We start from the raw sequence: 25,969 nt of genomic DNA, 5'->3' as shown, positions 1-25,969 counted from the left end.
TTTTTTTTTTTTTTGTCAGGTGGGGAAATGGATGGAAAAGTCCGGAGTAGTGTGGGACTCTCACCCACTAAAACCCCACCTGAGGCTTCGGCTTCTAGGGCCATTCGCCTTTATACATACTTTTACACAGAAAAGGATGACTATATAAGTACAATGGGACAGAAACGGATCTAGTTACATTTATTAACATACAAAACCAACAATTTAAAAATATCATAGATCATTTGCTATACCAATTCTTTGGATGAAGGCAAGAGTATTTTTACATTGCTCTTTGTTTTTAAAGTTATTTTCCCATGCAGGGTCGATATTAAAGAGCACACGTACATCTGTGTACTGCGGACAGACAGAAATAATATGATGTGGTGTTAAAATAACACCACATTGTTCGCATAGTGGCCGTTCTTCGCCCTCCAACAAATATCCATGAGTGAGGGCAGTATGCCCCAGCCGGAGTCTGTACAGCCTGATCAAGTTCAAACGCCCAACGTCGATATAAAATAGCGGATCCAGACTCTGTTTGATCTTCTTCAAAGCCGTATCAGTCTCCGACCACTGTTCACTCCACCGCTCCTAAATTTTCGTCTTCACAAGTTCACGTCGTGCAATAGATGACATATTCGTAAAGTCAACGTTATCCAGTTGGAGATAGTTTAATACCTCTCTAGCTCTAACATCTAACGATCTACATCTATTTAGCCGAGCAATTGTAGTTGCATCAGTAAGTGATATAAAATTTGGATGTTTATCATCTATCCTTACTTTTATATAATAGTTTGTAACAATCTGTTTCCGGCGTAGAGCTAGAGGGGGAATATTTGCCTCGACGTGGAGCGATGTTACCGGACTTGTTGGATATGCTCCCAAAGAGTAGCGAATGGCCAGGTTCTGAATCTTGTCAAGTTTCTCAAGCAAAGTATTACTGCCACATGTAGAGTACGCTGCACATCCATAATCCATCCTTGACAGGATGAGGGCCTTATAAATATCTAGGAGGGTCTTAGGGTGAGCTCCCCACCTATGATGAGCTAGAACTCTCATAATGTTCAGCGATTTTCTACATGTAGCCACAACATTCTCCAAATGCTTTGACCATCTTAATCCCCTATCAAAGGTAAGTCCGAGGAACTTGACTTCTTGGACAACACTGATTATACGATTGTTCATAAACAAAACGGGGTCATAGTGGGGCTTACGGAGTCGACAAAAGTGAACAACCTTTGTCTTCTCCTCCGACAGCACGTACCCGACAGCAATGGCGTTATGACAAATGATGTTAATTGCCGTTTGTAGGTTTCGAGTTATTGTGCCAACCGTCTTACCAGAACAACAAACCATTAAATCGTCTACGTATAAGCATTTATCAATTGAATCCTCAACACCTTTGGCTATTTCATTTATGGCGATGCCGAACAGGGAACAACTGAGTGTTGACCCCTGCGGCACACCATTTTCTAAAACATACTCTTTGGAGTTGATATCGCCGATTCTTACACAGAACTTCCTATCCTCTAAAAAGGATTTTATAAATTTAGGTAAATTCCCTCGAAGATTGTATTTATACATATTTTGCATTATTCCATATCTCCAAGTCATGTCATAAGCACCTTTTATATCGAAGAAGACCGCAACCAGATGTTCACCACTGTCAAATGCCCTCAGAATTCTGTCTGTCAGTTTGACCAGATGGTCTACCGTTGACCGTCCTTTCCGAAAACCAGTTTGGTAAGGCACGTATGCGTTATTGCTTTCGAGAAATGTTTGTAGCCGCACATTAACCATTTTTTCTAGCAGTTTTCCCAAGCAAGATGTCAAACTAATTGGGCGATAACTTTGTGCCTGCAACGGATCTTTTCCTGGTTTCGGTATAAGAATTACGATGGCTTGCTTCCATTCTGAGGGGTAGGTAGAATCATTCCAGCAGTTGTTGAAGAATCTTAAGATGGTATTTTTCATTTCAGAACTACAGTGGCGAAGCGAAGCATCTGGTTATGGATAGCGTCTTCTCCCGGTGAACATGACTTGGTGTTACGGATTGCTGCCTCCAATTCTTCTACAGTAAAAGGTACGTTGCAGTTCTGTATATCATCTGTGTTAAAGTCAATTAATACTGCTTCTTTTTCAGGTTTGGTATCTAGAAAGGTGTTGGAATAGTTTGACGAGCTACTGACTTTATAGAACTGATCTGCAACTATGTTAGTTATGTCTTGCAGTTTATTGGTAATTATTCCATCGGAATTGCGCAAAAACACCGGATAACTGCAGCTGTTTTTTCCAGATATAGCTCCGACTTTCTTCCAGACATCATTACTGGTAGTCTCTGGTGTCATGGTTGTTACATAATGTTGCCATGAAATTCTTTGGGCTTCTAGTATTCCCCTACGACACTGAGATCTTCGTTTTTTGAACTCTACAAGATTCTCCAACGTAGGATTTCGACGAAATTTATTTAGAGCTTTTTTCTTTAATGCTATTTTTTCTTTGATTTCAGGTGACCACCACGGGACCATCTTTCGCCTATTGCCAGGTTTAGATTTAGATATGCTGGCGTCAGCAGCGTTTATGATGGAAGAGGTAATGGTTTTAACATTTACATTGTCTTGATTAGGAGGGACGAGGACTTGTGTGAAGAGTTCCCAATTTGCTAATTTTGAAGTTGCATCTCTTCGACCCACTAAAACTGATTTAGCAGTGGAGACCGGGAGGCGTATTGCCAATGTGTTGTACAACACAGAGCGATCCATTTTCTGCAGTGCTCTATGCTTTGGCGATGGTATACTCAATGGCCCGTGTGAGTAAAAGGGAGCATAGGCTTATACTTGCAAAATTCAAAGTAAATACTCGTAACTGCCCCTTCATACTGGTCTGTTTAGCATGGTTTAGCAGCGCTGCACTGCGTCCTGTCCTGCTGCTCAGCAGCGCTGCTAAGTCGCCCAGTGTGAAGGAGCACATCCGACTATTTACTTTGAATTTTGCAAGTATAGGCATATGCTCCCTTTTATTCATTTGGGCCAATAGGTAGTATGACAATCCATCGTTCGCTACAGATCACATTATAATAACGTATCAAAGAATAACATCTCATTCTTTGAAAAAACATCCAATCACATAGTTGCTTTGTAATACCGGCCGTAAGTGAGTCTTAGTTCAAATGCTAGCTTGGGCATTGAAATTGAACACCATGATTCACGCTGTTAGATTAATGCTTTCGTTGAAACGATACCAATCTCTATCAATATTGTTTTGTATATTCTTCCACGACCATCTTGCTATTTTAGACCAGTCCTTACAAATAACAGCATAGTTGACTTTTGTGTATCATCTCCGCCGACTAGACGAACAATATTGAAAATTTGGCACTACGAAACAATGTGGAGATTATGGAGCAGAAAAAACGAGTTGCACTTCTTATTTATGGAGCTCTTATTCAAAACCATTGAGAAGCAGGTAGGATTGGCATTGGTATAAAACAATAAATTTTAGGTTATGGCTTTTTTCATCATTGCTCAAAGTCAATAAGTAGTTTTATTAAAAATTACCCAATTTACGCAATTACAATCAAAACAATTCTATCGTTTCGTGCAAGTCGCGTATATAATGAACAATTACATAACTGTATTGGTCCATCACAATGTCAAAGGTGATAGTGATAATACAATCTGTATGAAGATATATAAATATCTATGTAATTGACAACATATGGTATCTGTTTAATTCCCGGTTCTTCTACTGCACAATGAAGGGTATTTTTTACGTCTTATCTTTTTTTCTACCACTATTGGTAAGCATTTCATCAAATAACTGCATGTACTTACATACTTTTAAAACATGATACCAAAACAGGTCGCAGACCCTGTGAAAGACGAAGATGTTTGTCTTAACAAGCTCTATTTAGATAAAGATGTTATGAAACCCCTACTAGAGCAAGTTATTCATCCAGTTGAGGAAAGTGTCGATTACAACGCATTTCTCGAGTGCTTTTGGAAAAGAATTGGGTACATGGATGAACGTGGTGATCTGTATTGGGACGATATCAGGGTTGACTATGAAGCTAAGTTTGGAAAAAGTGATCAGTTGATGCGTGTTGTTGTACATTGCAAAAAACAACACCTACAGGGCAATAACCATGGCGAAACAGCTGTAAAAAATCAGAATTGTCTGATGCAGGGTGCTGTGGACTATCATTTAGTGGGGTAGTTCAAAGAATTACTAGTTATACTTATAAGTTATTGCAGCAGTTTAGTATAATAAAGATTATTTTTATGTGTTCTACCTATATAGTGTATCCAAGGTAACACTGAACGGCATGGAGAAATCGGAAACCATAAGAGATAGACAGTTGGTTAAATTTGAAAAAAGATGAATATTTGAAAGCTTAGTAAAATGATGTAAAAATTCGGAAATTTATATTTTATATAGATAGAAAAAAAATAGGTAGGTACTGTATTGGGTAGCATTTTTTTATTACGAATACAATGATGTCTGGCGCAATATGATTCAGAAATCATCAATGAATTATTTTGACATTTTATCAACACCAGAATGTTAAAAATTGGTTATTATTCAAGTCAGCAAAAAGGCTGGTTATTAACACTTGATCACACAAATATGTATGATACAGTAAAATTCAGTGTTCAAGTCAATAGGAACGATCTTTTAAAGTAAATATCTTGGACTATAAACTATCGGTTTCTTTATAACTCAATTCATTAGATTAAGTAATTGATACAAAAATAATTTATAAATAAAATAATTTCTGAAGCATCCTTGGGAAATAAACATTGGAGATTGCTAGCAAAAATTGACTTTGGACCTTCGATTTACGCGATTATAGTGTCTTTGTCCCAAATTTGCGCTATATCATAATTAACGTATCTGATTATTAAGCAACAAACTTCGTAAAGTACCAATACAATATAGTTTTGACAAAAGCCAATCTAAAATAACGTTCTCACACCATTCCTTCTGCACGTTTCGAACAGAAACACATTATGTACTTTAGATATTACAATTTCTAGTCAATAAGATTGGGGATATCAGATCAATATCCAGAAGAAATGTTATTTTTTGCATGATGCACAAACTAAAAATACCACAAAAACTTGTATTTTCTTCATCTTTTATTATTGTAATTTAGAATAGTGCAATCAAAATTTAATTTGAAACAAAAATTAATTAATTTTTTTGGTGAATAGATCATCGTTTGAAATAAAATAAATATATCCTTATTTATCAATTGGTTCTATGTTCAAGAACACAGCCTAGCGATTTGCACACAATCGTATTGTTTATTGTAATGAAAGATCTAAAAATTTCAATTAAATGGTTTATTAACCAGCTCCTAGCAAGTTCATAATTTGGGGGTGTCTGTCCGTCTGCCCGTCTGTCCGTTAGCACGACATCTAGAAAATGAATAGACCGATTACGTTGAAATTTTGTTGGTAGTTTCTTTATCAAATTTTTAGAACGCAGTTCGTGAATTGGCAATGTAGGCCAAAAAATAAGGAAGGCCATTTTGTTATTCCCGTTAGTTATGAACCGAATTGCATGCCATTCCAATTGGGCATAGCCAGTACCATATCAAGTGTAATGTCGCCGCTTTGGCACTTTTGATTATGTATCGTCAAGGCTTAACTCGTGCATGTTCTAGTATTAGCATATTCAAATAATGTCTCTATCCAGCAACAAGGCCCGCTCAGTTTGAATCTCACGCAATTCGGTTCATAACTAACGTAGATTTGACTATTTTTTGGCTTGCATTGCCAAATCACGAACTCCGATCTATAAATTTGAAAAAAAAATCCACCTGCACAATTTCATTGTACTTAATCAGTCTATCCATTCTCCTTTATTGATTGACATGAAGCCATCGGGCGTGCTGGCGTCGGACGATTAGGATAAAGCATATAAGCGTCTCGCTTAGCAACTCGAGGCTAAAAAATCTTATACGTTTAAGAGCAATCTTTAAACATGTAATGGAACTGAATTATCCCGCTAAAATTCTATGTAAATATTCCCGAATCCGAGCCTGGCGCGTTGAAAAAGGTCAAGATTGCGCTTTGTTTCGTTTTCGTGGAACACGTGTTTTTTTCTTCTCTGCTCTACATTGAAATGGGCCATAATTTACAATAAAAGTGTCAAATATTACGCTATGCGAGAAAACTTAATGATCCGTATCGACCCGTCTCGAGGCACGTTCGATATTAAGAACTGTTTTCGTCTAGGATTTGCCTGCAAAGGGGAAATTTAGGCAGAAGTATGTGTGCTTTTGTTGTGACCAGAAGTAAATCTTTACGTTGCGAATAGTGAGTGCAGCTTCGACAATTGCAAAGGTGATGTACTCGTTTTATTTATCTCTACGTCTATTGCATCCCTCTGGTAACGATATGACCGTGTTGGGTTGTTTGCCAATTTAATTTTATTCTCGTACAGCATTGATTTGTGCCATTTATAACACATTCCAGATACCAATTGTAGTTTTAATTGTACCAGGCCTACTGGGTAATTTCTGACCGATTTACGTGTTTTTATTTATATTTAGATACTGTATGTTCCCTTAGGGGCGGTCTCCAATACAAGTATGCAGAACTACATTTTATTTTATAATTGAATTTATTGCAGCACATTTCGCTTTTGTTTACCTGATTATGTTACTGTGTATTTACAGGGTGCCTCATCTGGGGGCGAGTGACGTACGTTAGGTGGTTGATTGTTACATATTGCACTTGGCATTGTGAATTAATTACTTTTGATACCAATGTTTGCCACGACATGTTCCTTTGTATTGTTGTAATGTGATTGTACTAAAATTTATGCTCCTACTATTTATTTGAACCGGGTGATTATGATTATTAATATTTGGCAGGGTGACTTGTTTCGAATATGTACTGTGCTATATTTGATACCGATATTTAATATCTCGATTTGACGTAGCAGAGGCTGGCTAAAGTTCAGAACTGACATACGCAGAGATATATATTTTATGTACTGTTTTTTTGTGTTGTGTCTTTGAAAAGAGCCATCTTGCCGATATTGCTAATCAATTCGTTTAATCGATCCCTGTCATGTAGTGACCGAATATTGGTTTTGTGTCAGTTTTTGTTATGCCAGTGCAAATATGTGGACTGTCAACACCTACATGAATTGTGTATATTTTGTTTATAATTATGTATGCGTGCGAGTTTGCCGTTGGTTACTCTGTTATTTATGCTATGTCATGATTTGTCATTTGATCGGTTATTGTCAGTACTCATGGTAGAGAACCTGGAGTTCGGTAATTTATAACCCGGCATTTTAAGACTAGTGAGTTGGACTGGCCCTAGAGATGTATGAATGAAAGAGTTGGGATCCCGCTAGTCGTACATGGGGCTGCCGGCTAAGCCCGGCCTCACTTGCGCAGGGATTCGCTAAAAGCGTGTGGCGTGTTCTCGTTGTGACCTTATGGTTGTGTTAAACAACTATATCCTTCCTATGTGAAAGGCTCTTCTGAGAGGCCAACTCCTAGCGATTTCATACAATGTTGACATGTCATGACCAGAGCAACTAATGACTACTCGGTGTGGGATTTGGACTGGCCATCCAATATCCAAATCTATTATATGAATTTATTGTAATGTTTTAATGATTGTTTTTTTGTTATGTGTGTGTAATATTTATCCTTTAGGAATTCCAGTGGAGCCTGGGATTCGACATTGCATTGCTGTACTTGACAACATGCATTCCTGCCCTTACAGATAACTAATTTTGCTATAAAGTTCAATATTAATGTGTTGGCTGGTTTTTTTCTTGGTCAGTTCTTTTTTTCCCAGCCTATTTTTATATTTGTACTCGGTGAACTACCATTTTCTAAATTTAATCTTGATTTGGATTAAATCTCCGTTTTTAAAGCATGTACTTGTTTTATTTGTAATCCTTACTTGATCCTCACTCCGACAGGCAGCACATATCTTGTAGCGACTCTTAAAAACACAACGTAGTAAGTGGTTCTATTATTTGGTTATTCAGGTTAGGTAGCTTTGTCTAGACGATCACGTGCCATGGGGTTCAGTTAGTTTGGGAGGGAAAGTTTTGAATTTAAATCTTGAGTTGCGCAGTCCCTCGGGACTGGCCTGGGTACACTACAAACATTTAAATACCTATACCAGTTTTGAGTTTGATAGTGTCTAGTTTACATGTCATACCTGCTTTTAAAGCAGGGGAAATCTTTCTAGCGGAGTACTGTGTTATAAAGAACCCCCAGTTTCAATGCGGTCAGCTTTTGTATATGAGGCACATATTTTCAGATTAAATTTGACCGCGATTAGAAGTTACTAAAAAAACATTGAAAACTTCCGAATTCATCAATACTTATAAGAGACGGTAAAGAAGTTGACTATGAAATGCATACTGTGAGAGGACCAAAGGGAAAAATATGTCTATCGAACCGATGTCAGGTAAGTTGTGCTTACCTTGTGGAAATATGATCGCAAAATTAAATTTACATTTATATCACTACTACATGTATTTTGTAATGCAAATAGCAGGGAATTGGTTTACAAATCGTGTGGATTTCTCATCGAGTTGTTTCAAAATACAATCGAAGCAGATGAACTTTAATAATCTAAGGTTATTGGTAGAATTCCAATAAAGAGGAACGTGACTAGATACACGGCAACGCAAATAAAATTAGTACATATTGTAATGCATGTATGAGAGATGTATACGAATAATAATCAAAAGATATAAATTCAGAGGTTCCTAGAGCTTTTTGGCTGAAAAAGGTCTTATAGACTTTTCAGTACCTACTAGTATTATATTATACTCAGTATATGCTCTTGATTCCACTGGATTTTGTCAAGGCATCTTTAGTCAGTAAATGAAATTTCAGCACTAGTTCCTACGCATGCGTTACTATTAAAACTTTAACTTTGATGAATTGTTATTCACATTACCGGAAATGAACAGGATGATAATTTCTTATTAACAATAAACTAAAACTCATAAGTATTAAATTTTTCATCCATACAAAAGTAAAAATATTCGAATCGATAAGAATTGTTTTTATCAGTGTAAAAATGTTTAAGACGTAGTGTAGTTTATCAGCCTGCGTATGTGACATTCGGCACACTTGCAAGTTATTAAAGCCATTCATAAATAGCAATGGCATCATTATTTTTTTTGTTAAAATGTTCAACGTGGAAATTAAGAGTTTTTCGATTCACTGAGCCGTAGAATACACGTAGGTACTTCATAATGTCAATATTGTTTAGCAGCTACATATTTGAATCTTTAAATTTGCGAAAACAAAATGTTTTAAATGGAAATCGACCAGTCATGTGTATCATTATAAAACGCAAAATGTATATTATATATGAAACACTGCGTTTTTGGCATAAAAATGGTGACAATAAAACCAGCCGAGGTTATATAGTTCAGATATCTTTTGAGCATATAACATATCCACGCCATTACGGACGCACTCGCAAAAACTTGATATAATATTTTATGGTTTTTTTCTCCCTTTACTGTTACAAAACGTTGGTGAAGTCATAATACTAATCGTTTTTCGTGTTAACTCGGCATATAATAAATTAGAAAGGCAATTTTGGCATATCAGCTTAGCGCAATATTAAAATTGATTTTAACTGTGCAATAGATAAAGGAGCCGCCGGATACAAAGGATCTCTCAGTAAAAGCGCCACTTAAAAAATTGTACCCGATGACATTGCACGAACACATAAATTACCCTCACAAATTTTTGCCAATAATTCACGGGGACAAGACCGCCCAGTTCAACTAACCCTCATCAAATTTATGGGTTTCAGATGGACATAAATCAATTAAAATTTATTCGCCGCTCAATGTATTGAACTGTTGCTATCTACACCTACACCGTCTGAAATAAACAATTCAATCTTCTATTTGAATACGTTTACATTAGATAAAATGTCTCCTCAGTGAAACTGCTCTTTAGATTTACTGCATGGAATATTTTCGACTCCGATTGGCTCATACTTCCTCTATTGTTCTATTGCGACCACGACGTGTGCAATAATATAATAGTTGGCTTTTCGAAGCAGCCTATAGTTCTCCGTAGTCCTTAGTTAATATTTATGGAGATGTTATAGAAGCTTTTATGAGTACAGTTTGTTTAGATTCAACTTTTTCATTTTTGTTTGCTTTACAGTGGGTATATACATTCTTGCATGGATGAAACTCATTTTTGTATTTGTACCATTACTAAAACTAAATAAATGTACCCTACAAAGTAACTAAACATAATCAGCTTTTCACATATGGCACTAATGCTTATGGAGTCTATATGACAATATGGCACTAGACTTCAACCCTCCACGCGCACGCCTCGTGACAACCTCTCGGACAATCACTAATCACTATTGCTCTATACCAGATATTTACTTCTTTTATTCAGAAGCATCAATCCTCGCATCAATCTAAACCTTAGCTCCTTAGCCTTAGAACATATACAGTGTAACCCAAATCGCGTGGGAGTGCATGGGCAACTGTCTTATTATTAAAGATAGAGAATTGGTTAAATGGACAATGCTTTGCAGTTTTAGATAATTGCTTATTTAAAATTTGCTTGTGGAAGTTCAAAATGTCGAACCGACGTAAATTCAAAACAACTAAAATTAGTCATTTCCTTTAATGTCGTATATCATCGAAAGTATAAAAGATATAAAAAAAAGTTTTATATATCGGGTGTTTTTTTAAGCATGATAGAACTTTCCATCGTGATGTCTGTGAAATCAGCTGTCAGTTTGCCCACGATTAGTGACATTTAAATTTAGTATAGTGTGACAAATCATCATGAATAGACTCACTCTTGAACAACGCTATCAAATTATTCAAATTTACTTTGAAAATCAGTCATCGGTTCGCAAAACGTATAGACGCCTTCGTGAATTTTATGGCATACATAATCTGAACTAGCCATTGGTCGGACTGTGGAAAGATTACGTAGCACCTTTTCTCTAAAGGATGCAGTAACACCAATTAATATGTCGAAGAAATGTGCGCACTTAAGAGAATATTGCCGCTGTAAATGAAAGTTTGCAAGAAAATCCAAAATTGTCTATTCGTCCGTCCACTACATGGAAAATTTTGCACAAAGATCTTGGGCTACATCCATAACAGTTGGTGCAGTAATTAAAACCACAAGACCATCGATTGCAGCGCTCTTTCGGGGATTGGGCTTTAGAGCAGTTGCAAGTTGATTTCAAGAAATGGACCTGTGAAGTGGCCACTCAGGTTCTGCTATTTGAAACCTCTTGATTATTTCCTATGGAGCTATGTAAAGTCATTGGTGTATGCTAATAAACCAGCAACCCGCCTGCACGCCTTGGAAGCCAACAGTGTTCGTGTGTTTAATAACATAATGGCACCAATGGTCGAAAAAGTCACCCGAAATTGGACTGACAGAATTCGTTTCGTCAGGGACAGCCGCGTTGGCCATATGCCTCAAATAATTTTTAACATTAATGTCATATTTTGATCTTTCTAATAAAAATATTATATATTATAAATATTTTTATCAAAAGCTGTTTTTTGTATTATTTATTCATGTTTAAAGTTCTATCGGGCTTAAAAAAACACCCTTTAAAAGTTACTGTCTTTGCTACGAAAATGGTACCAGCCTTCAAGACATGTGTGGTAAATCTTTATATAAACACGGAGAAAAATGGATCGTTAAAATCATATAGTAAAAATTATATTGTAATCAGTACGAGAAGCTATTATTAAATCAAACAAACCTTGACACACGCTGTACAATATGAATATGTCTAATCAAAATTATTCTCACTATAATAATGATATTGTATTAAATATGATCTTAGATATTTAAATATATCCAAGAGCAAATAGATAATAAACATTAAAATATAGTTTATTAACGAAATGGGTTTATTATTTGTGTATAATACAGTTTAGTATATAACACATTCTAAATGAAAACCTTGCGGTTGAAAGATTGTTAGTTTAACAACCCATCTAATAATTTTTAACATATGATGTAATTGTAATGATGCTGAATCTGCAAGATAAGCATAAGCTTATTTTGAGAACAACCGTTGCAAAGGTTGCATTAAATTATTAAAAGCTCTGTATTGTATATTGTATGCTGTTTTTGTTCAGTCGACAGTCAGTTCAGTGCGTATGTGTCGCAATTTTGGTGAATTTATAGATGAATTCTATACCACTTATAATCATGAGTGATGTTCCAGAGATTTTGAGGGTTGGGCCAATACAAAAAAAAACTGTATTATATTGATTATTATACCTTATTGTTGCAAATATATCATGATTTTTGAACTTATAATTTTATATATTCGAAACCAATATGTGTGTATCCTGATTTTTGGTAAAAAAGGAAGGTTATACACTGCCTTTTTTTGAGACCCGAACAAAAAGATGTCGCAGTCAAATTTCTTTTGACAAAAACAATTTATAAAACTTAGTATTAAGTGACATAGGTTGCATCGATGGATGTTAATCTTATCATGCTATTTATCTGCTAGTACACCTAGCGGTCGTTAACCCTTTAGCTAATAGAATACATATATTGTTCTGATTGCTAAATAAATAGGTAGAAAAAAAAAAAAAAAAAAAGATCGACCCGGAAAAAAAATTTTCTTATAGAATGTGGCCTGTAGAATCCATAATTTCAAACAGTTCCAAGATTGGGCTACTAGTTCAAAAGTTACAGCCCTTTGAGTTTTCTTTCAAAATTGGTTTCTAGTTTATAACTTTTGACTGAGAAGTCTGATCGAAAAAGTACGAATTGTTTTGCATTCTACGCACCAAAATTAATAAGAAAAAGTGTTTTCCCGAGAAATTTTGGTGCAGTCGATTTTTGATAAAAAAGGAAGGTTATACACTGCCTTTATTTGAGCCCCGAAAAAAAAATTGTCTCAGATCGACCCGGCCATTTGCCATAGGATTCAATTTAACATTTTAGGGGTTAAGCTCCCTACGTAGAGGGGTGAAGTCTTGGGTTCGTGATTTGTATTCCAAAAGTTGTCCCCCTCGAATACAAAATTGACGTGTTCGAGGATTTTTAGAAATGTCTAAATTTAATACCCTGAAAGCCCTCTGCATTCTTCCCGTTGGGCCACTCTGTAAGTATATCCATTAGGAAAAACTGAGTGGTTCCGAGTTTTTTAATTGTCGACCACGGAAGATTGACTCCGGAATGTTCGTCTCGAAAAATTCGACCCCCCCCCCCACACACACTCCGAAAATTATTTGCTTCAGTGATATTCCAGTAATTGGCGTCTGTCGGAATACCTACTACTACTTTTTCTCTTTTGAAACAAATAACAACTATGTAGTCAATTTTAAAGTCTCTTTCATTTCTGTGATAAAATATTTATCTGCAGAAGATTCGCTACCGAAAATTTCTTCTCCAGAAAATTCGGCTGCAAGTAAATTCATCTCTGGATTGTTGGACCTTATAACATTTACTTCCGGAAGATTCGAGCATTTACTTTACAGGTAAAATGTGCACCTGCACAAGTATATTAATAAAGGAAAAACGGTAATAGATTAAAAAATCATAGGGAATATTCCACAATTATCAATTACCTCAATCACTTATGTACAATACTGTGAGCTCAAATAAATAATAGTGAAAATAGTAAAATACATAATGAAAGAGGTCATAAAGCTGCCAGAAACTTATAATAGTTATTTATGTATCAAGGGCATTAAGGCGATATTTATGCCGAGGGCGACAGAGCCCGAGGGCCTCTGGCCCGAGGGATTGTAAGTCGCCCGAGGGTTAAATATCGAGTAATGCCTGAGGTGCATACAACATTTTATTTTTCATCGTTCCAAATAATGCATTTCCAATATACAAATGTAATGATTATTGTTAGTGCTTCATACGAATCAAGTATAGCATCTTTTTTTATTACATAACTCCGTCAATATATTTGACAGGCAGTTTGAGGGCATAATGGATTGTCATCTCATTATGCCCTCTCATTATGCCCTCGGTCATCATAGAATACTTTATATATCTCATATGACAGATACAATTGACATACATATAATAGGCAAATGAAAAATAAAATAAATTTTGCTCAATTTAGTTATTTATGTATTAAGGGCATAATAGCGATGTTTATATTCTCGAGGGCGACGAGTTAAAAAGCTCGAGGGCCTATGGCCTGAGAGCTTTTTAGTTGCCCGAGAGTATAAACATCAGTTTATGCCCGTGGTACATACACAATTTTATGTTTTACAAATAGTTTTCTTCGACAAAATTCGTTTACAAAATAATTCATTATGTTTGATCGAGTATGCGTGGTTCGAATTTGTTAATGTGATTGAAACCATCCAAACGTCAAACGTAATTTTAAATAATTCATTTCATCGTGAATGAGGAAGAAGTCCCAGAAACTATACGAAATAAAGTCAATCTTGTGATTTAGTAGGTATTGACAATTAATAACTGACGTTTCTAATTTTCAATGACCTGCAAATATTTGTTTGTTTTGTCATTAAGTAGGTATAAATGAGTTACTATGGTGATACTTAATGCCCTAGGCCCTAGGGCATAAAGTGGTACTACTTTATGCCCGCGTATCACAGATATAAAATGTGCTATGATAGGTTAGTAAGACATAAATTTTATTTTTGGTTGCAAACGTGTATAAATAAAATCAGGTAAATTACTCAGGGTCGAATCTCCTGGTGGAGAGTTTCTTAAAAGCGAACTTTTGGGTTTTGAATTTTATCATACCAAGTTTTCTTGAGTGGACTTCGTTAGAGTTTATCTTTTTTGGCGTTAAGTTTTCATTTCGGGCAATGGTGAATATTATAGGGAACCTGTAGGACAGCTTGAGGGCCGATATTCCAGTTTACATGGCAATTTATACACAGACTTTTAAGGTAAGGAGTAGTTTTTGGTTCTAATAAGCCGATCAAAAATTTTTGGAAAGAACTTTTGGTCAGGAAGCGAACTACCCATTCATTAATATACTCGCGTCCTTCGCGTTTTGAGCACAAATCTAAAAATTTCATATTTGTTTAAGATTATGTTTTGTTGATTGGCTTCCACGATATTCCATGTTGCAAACGATAGAAAGATGTCGAGAACGTCGATAAATTGCGAAAAATTGAAACAAAATGTCAGATAGAGATTTATGGAACACGTACCTAATGATCATATTGGCTGTCACCTTCACAGTTGCGAAACGAAATCCTTACATAGTAAATGCTTTCCTTATAGTGCTGAATTGATATATTTCAGATTATTCATAAGCATTCTAATGACTTTGCACGAGTTACCAATAAATGCTGTAAAGGCGATGGAGGGCAACTAACCAATTTAACATAAAGTCGCCGGGCGCATTTAACGTAATAAATGCTAAACGGGTCTCGCTTAAATATAACTCGTTAAAAACCATTAGCGAAGCGCGCTAGTCACACCTGAGCCCTTTCCAAGATTTAATGCCATATACCCACAATATAAAGCGTGATAACGGATTAAGTTAATAATGTACAAGGATTTGTAACTTCATAATCACTCTACGCACGGAAATGCATTGGGATTAACGTAGTTGTTTAAGCGTAAAGTAGGTAGGTCGTTCAGCAAGCTGCATTTCAGTGCGGTTGGCCTAGTAACGAGCTGTTACGCTATTGAATTGCAATAATTGAACCGCAAAAAAGATGGCGGTCATGGAAAGTGTGGCACTTGAGTAATTTGTTTTATTAACTTTGAAATTTCTTCTCTGAGGATTTGGCACACGACGGCACTTCGTATAAGTTAGCGATTTCTTACACAGAACTTAAGTTAAAATGAAACCTTGTGGGAACGTAAATTGATCCTTTTTAACTGGAAATGTAATGAACATTACACATTTGATTTTAACAAACACGTATAAACAAAAATCAATTTACATTACTTTACTTATTTGCTATTAGTTAAATGTGTTCCTTTTCGTCACGTTATTCTTTATTTGGGCACATATTAATCCTATTGTGTTCAAGTCGGCAGTCGGCAATCAAGTGGCAATCGCAATACGCAGAATCAAATTTGTATGTGATCTGTAATTTTTTTGTGATTCTCCATTATTCAACAGTAGTGGCGAAAATGGTATATATTTTTCTGAAATTAGCCATTCAATCATGTCGCTCTTTTTGGACACGCTAGTTGGAGCACGATCCAGTTGAACATTGTGATACGGTGCATTGTCAATAACCAGTATAGATTTTAACGGCAAATTCGGTAAAAGTTTTTCCTAATTCACAGAATTCATTTCATCAATTCGTCAATTATTGTGTTAAATTTGCCGCCTATGCATCTCTGTAGGATGAAAGTTTGTTCAATAAATTGTAACCTCCCGTAAGGTGGCCGCAAAAAATTCTCGGCTTGGAAATGAACTAATTATCTGCTTCCTTCTGAATTCAATATACCTCATTATACCAAATCTCGTTTCCATTGTAGGTACATATATCCATGCCGTTTTCGGATAATCCGGTTACGAAACATCACGGCCAGCTTCACGCAAGCACCGCAAGATTTCGAATAAATCCCAAAGCTATTAATGTCACTTCTTTAACATTCATTCAATGTACCAAAATTCGTTTCCGCTGTGTCTCTGCCGTTTTTTCAAAACCTGGTTCTGAAAGGCCAAGGTCAATGTCACTAAAGAAGCGAAAATTTTTCAAACAAATCCCTAAAAAATAAATGTATCTTCTTCGCCATTGAATGTACCTCAATGTTCGATAATTATGATTTGCCCTAGCTTCCTTGCAAAAATTAATTTCCAAACATCAGCGCCAACGAACTTCACTAGATCGTCACAAAACTACTTTTATTTTAATAATTTCTATTTTTCTAATATTTCCAATTTGACTGTAAGTGACCTTAAATTTCGAAATTTAAATGGAATACCCATTTATACACCTGATACGTTGATTGGGACCAGGGATATACCATATAATACCAGGGACTTAAATTTTGAAATTATCAAAATTTTATAGCGCAGGATCACAGTGGCTCATCCAGCTATACATAATATATTTTTTTAATTCATTATTTGTTTCACCAACCTTGTATAAATGGTGGGAACGATGTGTCATTAGGTGTAAAACTGTCTGTAGAATCCAAAAACGTAAAAATATACACTGTGTTCCTCTTAAAATCGCATTCCATGTCCATACGCTAAGACAAAACAATTAATTTACTCATTCCGTTCATTTATAAAGCCAATTCGTTTGAATATTATAATTGTTTTATCACATATTTTTTGATAAAGCAGAGACTGATCTTTAATGTGAAGACAAACCCCAAAAATTGTAAATGACGTATGGTAGGTATGTACAGCAGCAAGCTAAGCTTTAATTGAAAACTTTGAACTTACCTGCAAATTTAAATTTACTAAAATTTTGTAATTACCAAGCCCATACTTCGATCGAGCTGTACAGGGTGGTGCCTAGCGCAACGCAGCATAGGGATTTCAATGGTAATTTCTTTATAGTCAATTGCTACCTCCCCTAATTATTTTACAGCAAAAGTCTAAATACGTTTTTTTTAGAGAAAAAAATACTGCATCTGTTCATAGGCATATCTGATTTATTGTAAAATGAACCTTTTTATTTTGTCGATTTCTACGGTTTTGAAAAATGGAAAATTATAACTAAAAGCATGAACAGATGCAGTGTTTTTTTCTCTAAAAAAAACTTATTTAGACTTTTGCTCTAAAATAATTAGGGGAGCTAGTAATTGACTATAAAGAAATTACCATTGAAATCCCTATGCTGCTTCGCGCTAGGCACCACCCGGTATAATCTGTTATCAAACTATAACAATGCGAACCTCTAAGAAATCTTGGAAATTTCAACTTCATAAAAAATGACGTCCAAATTAATAGTACCGTTACAGGGCAATATATAATAAAGTAGGAAAATTAGTAGGAAGTAATAAACATAATAAATGGAATGAAGAACTCACACTCATCTGGGCCTGATAACATTCCTGTATGTGCATCATTTATTGCAAAACCTCTAATGTATTTAATAAATGAATGTATTTCGAACAATCATTTCTCCGACATACTCAAAACAGCCAAGGTGGTTTGCCTTCATAAAAAGGGCGACCAGAAGCTCGTGGAAAACTATCGACCCATCGCTCTTCTGTCAACGTTTGGAAAGGTTTTTGAAAAAGTATTGGCTTCTCAGATAATTAATTTTCTTGAAAAGAACAATATCTTGTGTGCCAACCAGTTTGGGTATCAGAAAGGCAAATCTACCGCGCTCGCTCTTTGTAAACTTTTAAATACTGTGTACAATGAACTAGATAAAGGCAACAAAGTAATGGCATTATTTGTTGACCTAAGTAAAGCATTTGACTGCGTAGATCATACTATTCTCTTAAATAAAATTGAAAGCTATGGGCTACGAGGAAATTTTAACAAACCTTTGAAAAGTTATCTAAGTAACAGAAGACAGTTTGTGCACTGTTCAGGAGTCGATCCAAAGAGCGTGTCATAGATAGAGGAGTTCCGCAGGGGAGTATCCTAGGCCCTTTACTCTACATATTGTGCTGTATCGATTTGAGTCACCATATTTCCACATTCTATACAGCATACGCAGACGACGTTACGTTACTCGCATCGAACAAAAATATAAATCATTTGATTAATGATTTACATTCAAATTTGTATTCACTAAATCAATATCTTGGAAGAAATAATTTTGTTCTAAATCAATCAAAGACACTTATGGTACAGTTCCATCCTCGCAATAGAAATTACGTTGAAAGTCACCTAATTAGAATGGAGAAAAAATCGCTGCAACAAGTCACCTCAGTAAAACTCTTAGGCATTGAATTGGATTCTTCACTGAGCTGGAAGCAACACATAAACACAATATTTGCAAGGCGTGTGCCAAAAATTGCTATGCTTTGATACGTTTAAGTCAAATATCAAGTAAACATGTTACCAAGACATTTTATTATGCACATTTTGAAGCAAAAATACGCTACGCTGTTGTGTGTTGGGGTTTGGCACCTACAAAAAAGGGCATTAAGAGCTATGTTTGGTCTCAAGCAATTTGAATCCTGCAAAAAAACCTTTATTGAGGAACAAATATTAACGTTTCCTAGTATATTTATCTTAAGAACGACTAAAATTTGTTAAATTCAATATAAGTGATTTTAGTCTTAAAAACTCACACCATAAGCATTCAACTAGGAATGGCTCTAATTTGTCACTTACTTTTCACCTAATGTCTCTGTTTACGTCAAATCCTTATTATGTAGGGCCGTTAGTATATAACAAGCTACCAGAACATGTAAAAACCCTAAATAATAGCAAATTTGTGTGCGAGGTTAAAAAAATACTTTTAAGAAACGCTTTTTATTCCGTCCAAGATTATTTAAATTTTAAACATTAATGTAGGTAAATGTGTTGCTTTTTAAATTGTTTTTAATGTGTTATATGTTACATATGCTTGTTTTATACGACTTGTCTTATATCCAAATCTTGTGATCAACTAGAGATAATTCGTTAACTAATTTGTTTCAAAGTATCTTTCGTCATTTCAAGTTTCTAACAGAAGTTCAGAAAATATTTTTCACCCTGCAGAAGTTAAATGGGAATAACAAAGAAATTAATGTCTGATGCGAAAATTGCTGCGTCACTTGTGAAAGCCAAATATTAATGCCAGCATTTTCCAACATATCTACACAATTACCTATGCATGCCTACAGTAATCGAATAATAATGGATTTTATGTGTTTGAATTTGAATTACTAGCGAATGCCCATAACGCGTTAAAACATTTATCATTTATCTGAATAACTTACGAGAGATAAATGAGATAATCTTGGTGTTACCTAAATTGCTATATCAAACGTTAAGGGATCAATAGCTGGGTAAACCGATATCCTGACCAAATTCGCAAACGTCATCAAGTAACTAACTGTGTTCTCTGTAGGCAATGGATTTTGCAATGGTGATAGAGCACATGTTACATTTTGCTTATAATACAATGCGATAACAGAGGAAAGGAAAACATACTCCATAAAGGCTTGTGTTGTTACACCGCTACATATAGCGGAAAATATGCCACCACATATTCCATTTTCATTTCAATATTAAACAACTGCAAGTAATAGCGGTAGTTTCTATATAAATATACCGAGAGTACGCCACCATTACGGCAGCTCTTTACAATCATCATTGTAGTTTACAACGAAAACCCTTCAGACATGTTTTGCAGCATCAAGTACGGTAGTTTTATTGTTCCATTTCATTTGAAAGGATTGTTATTGCTAGAAAAACGAAGTATAAGTAACTAAAGAAGCAGTTCTAGAATCTCGCGTCAATTCGATTGCGAAGTTGGAAGCAAAAGCAAGCAAGAACACGAAGATCGGAGCAAATCAAAGGAAAATAACTGTCGATTTTGATGGGATTCTATACGAACAGTTTGTATTGTCAAAAACACTCCCATCATATTTATGTTCGTAAATTAAACATGTAGGCTTCCAAAGTAGCTTCCGTTGATACGTGTCCAACACGTATAAGCATAATCAGCAGACAATGTGGCATTAATATAGAACCGAGTGCACACTAAAAAAATTAACAGACGTAATTGTGGTGGTTAAACAAAATTTAATTAAGAAGAACTTTCTTGTATGCGTTCACATTTAATAATTGCGTAATTTTCGACTCTCTCTGCAACCCCATTAAGCTTTAAACACTACAATTGGATCTTTTATTAATCGTCCACTATAGGTATGCTGTGAATTCAGAATTTTTTCGCGTAGGTACCTTATAAGTTATACGGGTATAAAAGCACTGCAAACGTTATCAAATTGAAACAAATCGTGAATAGTACAGCATGTATTCAATTAAATGACAAAGAACACGAAGATAAAAATAAAAATGAGTGAGTACCAAAAACAAAAAATTATTTATTAATAGAACGTCTTTTGTGTAAAATTGTTTGGAGAAGAAACCCTCTAATATTTCAACTTATTCAAACATTTCAGCAGGTGGAACAATTTCAAACTCTAAGTACTTAATTTGGACTAGCTAGCTTAACGTAAACGAAGTTAAATAAGCGGATATTGTCATTTACTCAGCACTGCTGATGTAGAGGGAGTATAAAACCTGTAACAGAGGGATCCTATAGGTATACGTATTTAAACTGAAAGGTTATTGTAATCGGATTCATATTTTTAAACTGGGCCTTCGAAATCGATAAGTTACTGCGTCCTTGTAGTTGTAGGTTTCAAACAATAATGACGAACGAATCGATCGAACGAATATTAGGTACTTGAAACCTTTAAAATTCCACTTAAGTTCTTATAAGTGGAGCACTCATCGAAGGTGTAAAAAACCTATGAATATTTAAGTATTTCTCTCAACCCGATTTTCTATTTAAGTTTAAGGAATCCATTAGGCATTCTTTTATTTTGCGATGAATAAAATCTTGTCGGTGTTGGGGTGAAATAATTGCATGCAAAGCACGCGTATCAAAAGTAAGAGTCACTACTGAAAATACCGCAGATTACCAATGAGTTTGTACACAGTTGGATAACGTTAGGGTTGTAGCTAAGTAAGCATTTGATCCCCAACACGGATTTCAACCGATTTTGTTTTCACGCTTACAATAATCTACGTCGTTATATATTAGGTATATAGTTTACAAACACCTCCCTTAAATTGCGTTTAGTCCAAGGATAATTGCATTTGCTATACTTTAATTGCCATGAATCAAAATTGATTTTTGTTTATGTACGATTTTTAGGTTGACTTATTAAATACGTGAGCCATTGGCTTTCTATAAATGACTAAACATTTGCCGCCGGATTTATGCGATATAATGAGAAATATCCTGGTGTGCTCCACAATTAAGTACATACTCGTATAGTATTCACGTAACGTTTCTAACACAAAAGCATGTTCGCTGAATTTTTTGTAGTTTCCAATTAGTGGTTACATTGAAATTCATCAGCATCGGTAAGCGTGTAGTTTGTTTTTTCATGGAATTTGGGAATATACGAATTGAAGTTGTTGTGACCAATCATTACAAGCGGGTCGTGTTGGTAACCAAACCTTAGCAAATGATTTTCTGTATAACAATCGGTATAGTCCCTCTAGAATATTGTATGTAAACAGAGAGAGGACATCGAAAGGGAAATTATACCTATACTGTTCATGAAAATTTTACCTATGGAACAAAGATAACGGTTTGTATTCCGAGAGTTTTCAGTTTTTTCCTTAATTTCACGCACTCATGGTTTCGAAAGTCTAACTTTTGGATAAGAACCTCTTTGCGCTTCTTCTACAAAGCGACGTTAAATAAACAATAAACACAAGCGAACCTTGCTAAGCTTCCGGTACTCAAAGAGAATGACCTCCATTTACCACCAACGGAAAATCTGCAATTTTTAATTGTGTTTTTTTTTAAATTAAAAGAAAACGTCCCTCCCTCACGCGAGTGCTTATATTTGAAACAGTTACTGCGCTGCGTGTCTAATCGATCGGATCTATAGGCAGTCTCGTACGGGAAAGTATCTCTTAGGAGATCACTTACCGTACTTCTTACTAAAATAACTACTTACTTGTGGAATACAAACAAAGAGGGTTGTATATCGTCGATGAATACAGAAAACGGTGTATGCAGAATTCTACAGTAAAGAATAACAAGTTAAAAAAGTAATCGCACACGATTTACAAAACGCGCATTCATTTCCCATTTGTAAGATGCAACTTCTGTTGAAAATTCGTAAAATTCCGGTCACAAATAAGAAAGTTAGTACCTAAATCTTTGACGTTCTACTTCAATGTCAGTTACCTACAAGAAGAATCCTATACCCTAACATTTTAGAAGAATTGGTTTACAAATAACGAATGCGGGTCTGGGCAGGGCCGGCTCGTGGGGTGAGGCGGCGAGGCGGCCTCCTCAGGCGGCATAATTTTAGGGGCGGCATTTTTGAAATTTAAAAATATAAAAAAATGTTTTATTATAATAATGTAGTATAATAATAAATCTTTGTAATGTCAATTTACTGAAAGCGATTGTAAAATATAGCCAGGCCACTAATTTGCGATATATGTAATAGGATAGCATGGTTTTTTTTTTATTAGTTTATCGTACTTGCTACTGAAATACTGATAGTCCAGTATGTTATATAATTTTGACCTGCAAAAGGTGGTGTAAAAGATTTTATTGTTTTAAATGGTCCATTTGGGTCCAAATAACATGTATTGGAAGAGTACACACAAATTTTTTCCCGACACAACTTTTGGCAGCCAAAAAACCTCAAAATATTCGGACTTTTTTCAGTTTTTCGCTTAAAACTCGAAAACGGTCCATATTTTATGAATAACACTTTTGATTAAATTAAACAAAATTCTGCGTCGATAAAAAAAACGAACAAAATCGGCCCCATAGAAAATTTTTTATCAGCGATCAAAAAACGCCCTTTTTTGCTACGATTTTATTTAATTTTCTCGTTGTTTGGTGGTACTTGTATTAAAGAACCAATTAACAAACAAAAAACCTTTTGCCCTTTTCATTCGGGCGGCAAAGTTAGCGCTTGCCTCACCCATATTTTTTCGACGAGCCGGCCCTGGGTCTGGGCATGAGAAATAATTGTTTTAGGTATATGTACGTGTTTTTAGTTGGAACAGATTGCGCAAGCGCAAAACAAATTTTTTGATTCGGCATCAGATTTACCTTTATTCGAGGTGCCTATTTAAGTAAAAAAATGGATTGCGCAAATACAAAAGTTATCGTGGACAACTGCACACTGACAGACAGACGGACGCATAGACAGACGGATACAAACAAACGGGCAGACAGACACACAGCAATACAAAATTATAAACGCTCTCGAGGATCGTTAATAAACGGCACAAGTGTTAAATTATGGTACATGAAAAAAATTGATTTTTTAGCATAGCTTGTTTCGTAAGCGGCACAGAAATAATTCCTTCTTAGTGCAAACCTCGACACTATAACGAACCAAATAGCATCATAGCATTATACCATGGTCATAGCCGATGTTTTTTTTTTAAATTTTTGTGGAAAATGCGCTAAAAACGATATATTTTTTCAACGGGTAAAAGTATTATACATACAGTAGGTGCCTATTCGTTTCAAATTAAGCCGGCACTATTCCTAACTTTCTTAATATTGTAGAGTTTAGTTTTTCGTCTGCCATTTGACTTTTGGCGTGTACCTGGTTATTCCCTATTTTTACGTTTTTATAATAATACATCAAGAAACGGTTAAAAAAAACTTTTGGCCATTTCTCTGGTGTTTAATCGGTAAATTGTAACAAATTTATGCAATTGTGAAATTAAAAATGTGTTGGTTTATAGGCATTTGCTAGCTTAAAATTTTGTCATTTTTACATACGCATATAATATGACGCTGGTTAAATAAAATGCCACTGCACTTTTTCCTCTGTGGTGACTTGCGTAACGCATCATAGGGATTTCAATGTAAAATTCATAACATGCGATTATTGGCTCCCCAAATTATTTTAGAGTAAAAATGTATTTTTTTTTAGGAAAAAATTTTTTACGTCAATCAACCCTATTAGTTTTCAATTTTTTGCATAATAAAGACGGAAAATTGGAAAATAAAACCCCCATCTTTTTCAATAATCTGCGATGCCATGGAATTTTCTAAAACAAAAAGATATCCAGTTATCAATTAGCAGCAGTTCGAAATGGCTTTTATGATCGACTTGGTTACTGTATTGCAGCATTGAATAAAAATAATTTTTTATTCAATGATTGCAGTTAATGGTGACTTATTCGAACATTTATTGTAAATTGTTATATTAGGAAACCGTTTTTAGTAATTTGGTCTTTCTTTATGTTGAAATCGCTGTTCTAAATATAATACTTTTTGATAGAATTTGATTTGTTTTATAGCGGACATTCCATGGCATGACGGATATTGGCGTAGTTTTTGTATTATAAAATTCCATGGCATCACAGATTATTGAAAAAGATGGGGGTTTTATTTTTCCAATTTTCCGTCTTTATTATGCAAAAAATTGAAAACTAATAGGGTTGATTGACGTAAAAAATTTTTTCCTACAAAAAACCTTAATACATTTTTGCTCTAAAATAATTTGGGGAGCCAATAATCGCATGTTATGAATTTTACATTGAAATCCCTATGATGCGTTACGCAAGTCACCACCCTGTATACTTAATTAACACGAATTGCCAGTTTCCCATATGAAATATATTGTAATAATTAATAAGGTTCGTTGTTTACTTACTTACGCAAGGTGTGGGTTATGTTACAATCAACGCGCAGACGTTGGTAATTATAACATTTCTTCTGCTTCCATAATTCACTAACAGACCACAAATTATTACTCTTCTTATTAAATAATCGCCTTTAGTTTTGAAACGGCCGTGGCGTATCACTTTTCTACATTCACAATTTGACAGATTAAAGTGGAGACATCTACCGGTGCGCATTATAACAGGTCGATTAACCCATTTGATTTAAAAAATAAGCGATACCCAAGTCTACGTGGTTCATACTATAAGTACATTTTTCAAAAGCACTTTTTTAGACTCCTGGCTCTTTGAAACGTAAAAATTTGATGAAATTTTCAAAATCGAAATGTGGAGTGATGTCAATAACCTCGGAATTTTTTATTGCTGAGGTTATAAATAGAATTAAAGACAAAACAATTCATTCGTCATGCTGACAATTTATTTCACTTTCGATTTGGCTGTTCTAGTTTAAAAAATCGAGAATAAGCTCCTAATTAGCAGCAAAATTTGTAGTTCGATTTCCAAGTCGTTTCCCAATGGTTGACTGTATTGCATCTACTCCAATCCAACCCAACAAAGCACCAAGATAGGACTAGGTGTGTACAAAGCTCATCAAAAGTTGTATATTCACACTGGTCCATAATCTAGCAGAAGAAGCTTTTTTTTATTTACAAATCTATTCAAATAGATTTTTGCAA

At 35.0% G+C, this 25,969-nt stretch overlaps 1 protein-coding gene and 1 long non-coding RNA gene across 2 annotated transcripts; both read left to right on the top strand.

Moving 5' to 3' along the window:
• Window positions 1-2,193: 2,193 nt before the first annotated feature.
• LOC116159963 lies at window positions 2,194-2,585 on the top strand. The gene is made up of 3 exons (XR_004143101.1): window positions 2,194-2,220; window positions 2,279-2,427; window positions 2,492-2,585. It is a non-coding gene; the product is annotated as an uncharacterized LOC116159963 (long non-coding RNA).
• Window positions 2,586-3,645: 1,060 nt separating this feature from the next.
• Window positions 3,646-4,343, top strand: LOC116159959. The gene is made up of 2 exons (XM_031473071.1): window positions 3,646-3,781; window positions 3,844-4,343. Exons 1-2 carry the CDS (start codon window positions 3,737-3,739, stop codon window positions 4,195-4,197), a joined length of 399 nt encoding a protein of 132 aa, XP_031328931.1. The 5' UTR covers window positions 3,646-3,736; the 3' UTR covers window positions 4,198-4,343.
• Window positions 4,344-25,969: the final 21,626 nt, after the last annotated feature.

The sequence above is a fragment of the Photinus pyralis genome, unplaced genomic scaffold, assembly GCF_008802855.1.
Source record: "Photinus pyralis isolate 1611_PpyrPB1 unplaced genomic scaffold, Ppyr1.3 Ppyr1.4_LG1, whole genome shotgun sequence".
NCBI lineage: Eukaryota > Metazoa > Arthropoda > Insecta > Coleoptera > Lampyridae > Photinus > Photinus pyralis.
Note: the sequence above shows the minus strand (reverse complement) of the source record. Positions and strands in the feature narration are given on the sequence as shown.

Excerpts from the sequence above, each read along its gene's own strand:
- LOC116159959 (XM_031473071.1), top strand. The coding sequence starts at position 3,737 with ATGAAGGGTATTTTTTACGTCTTATCTTTTTTTCTACCACTATTG. Across the intron at positions 3,782-3,843 it reads CTTTTTTTCTACCACTATTG|GTCGCAGACCCTGTGAAAGA; the intron begins GTAAGCATTTCA and ends ATACCAAAACAG.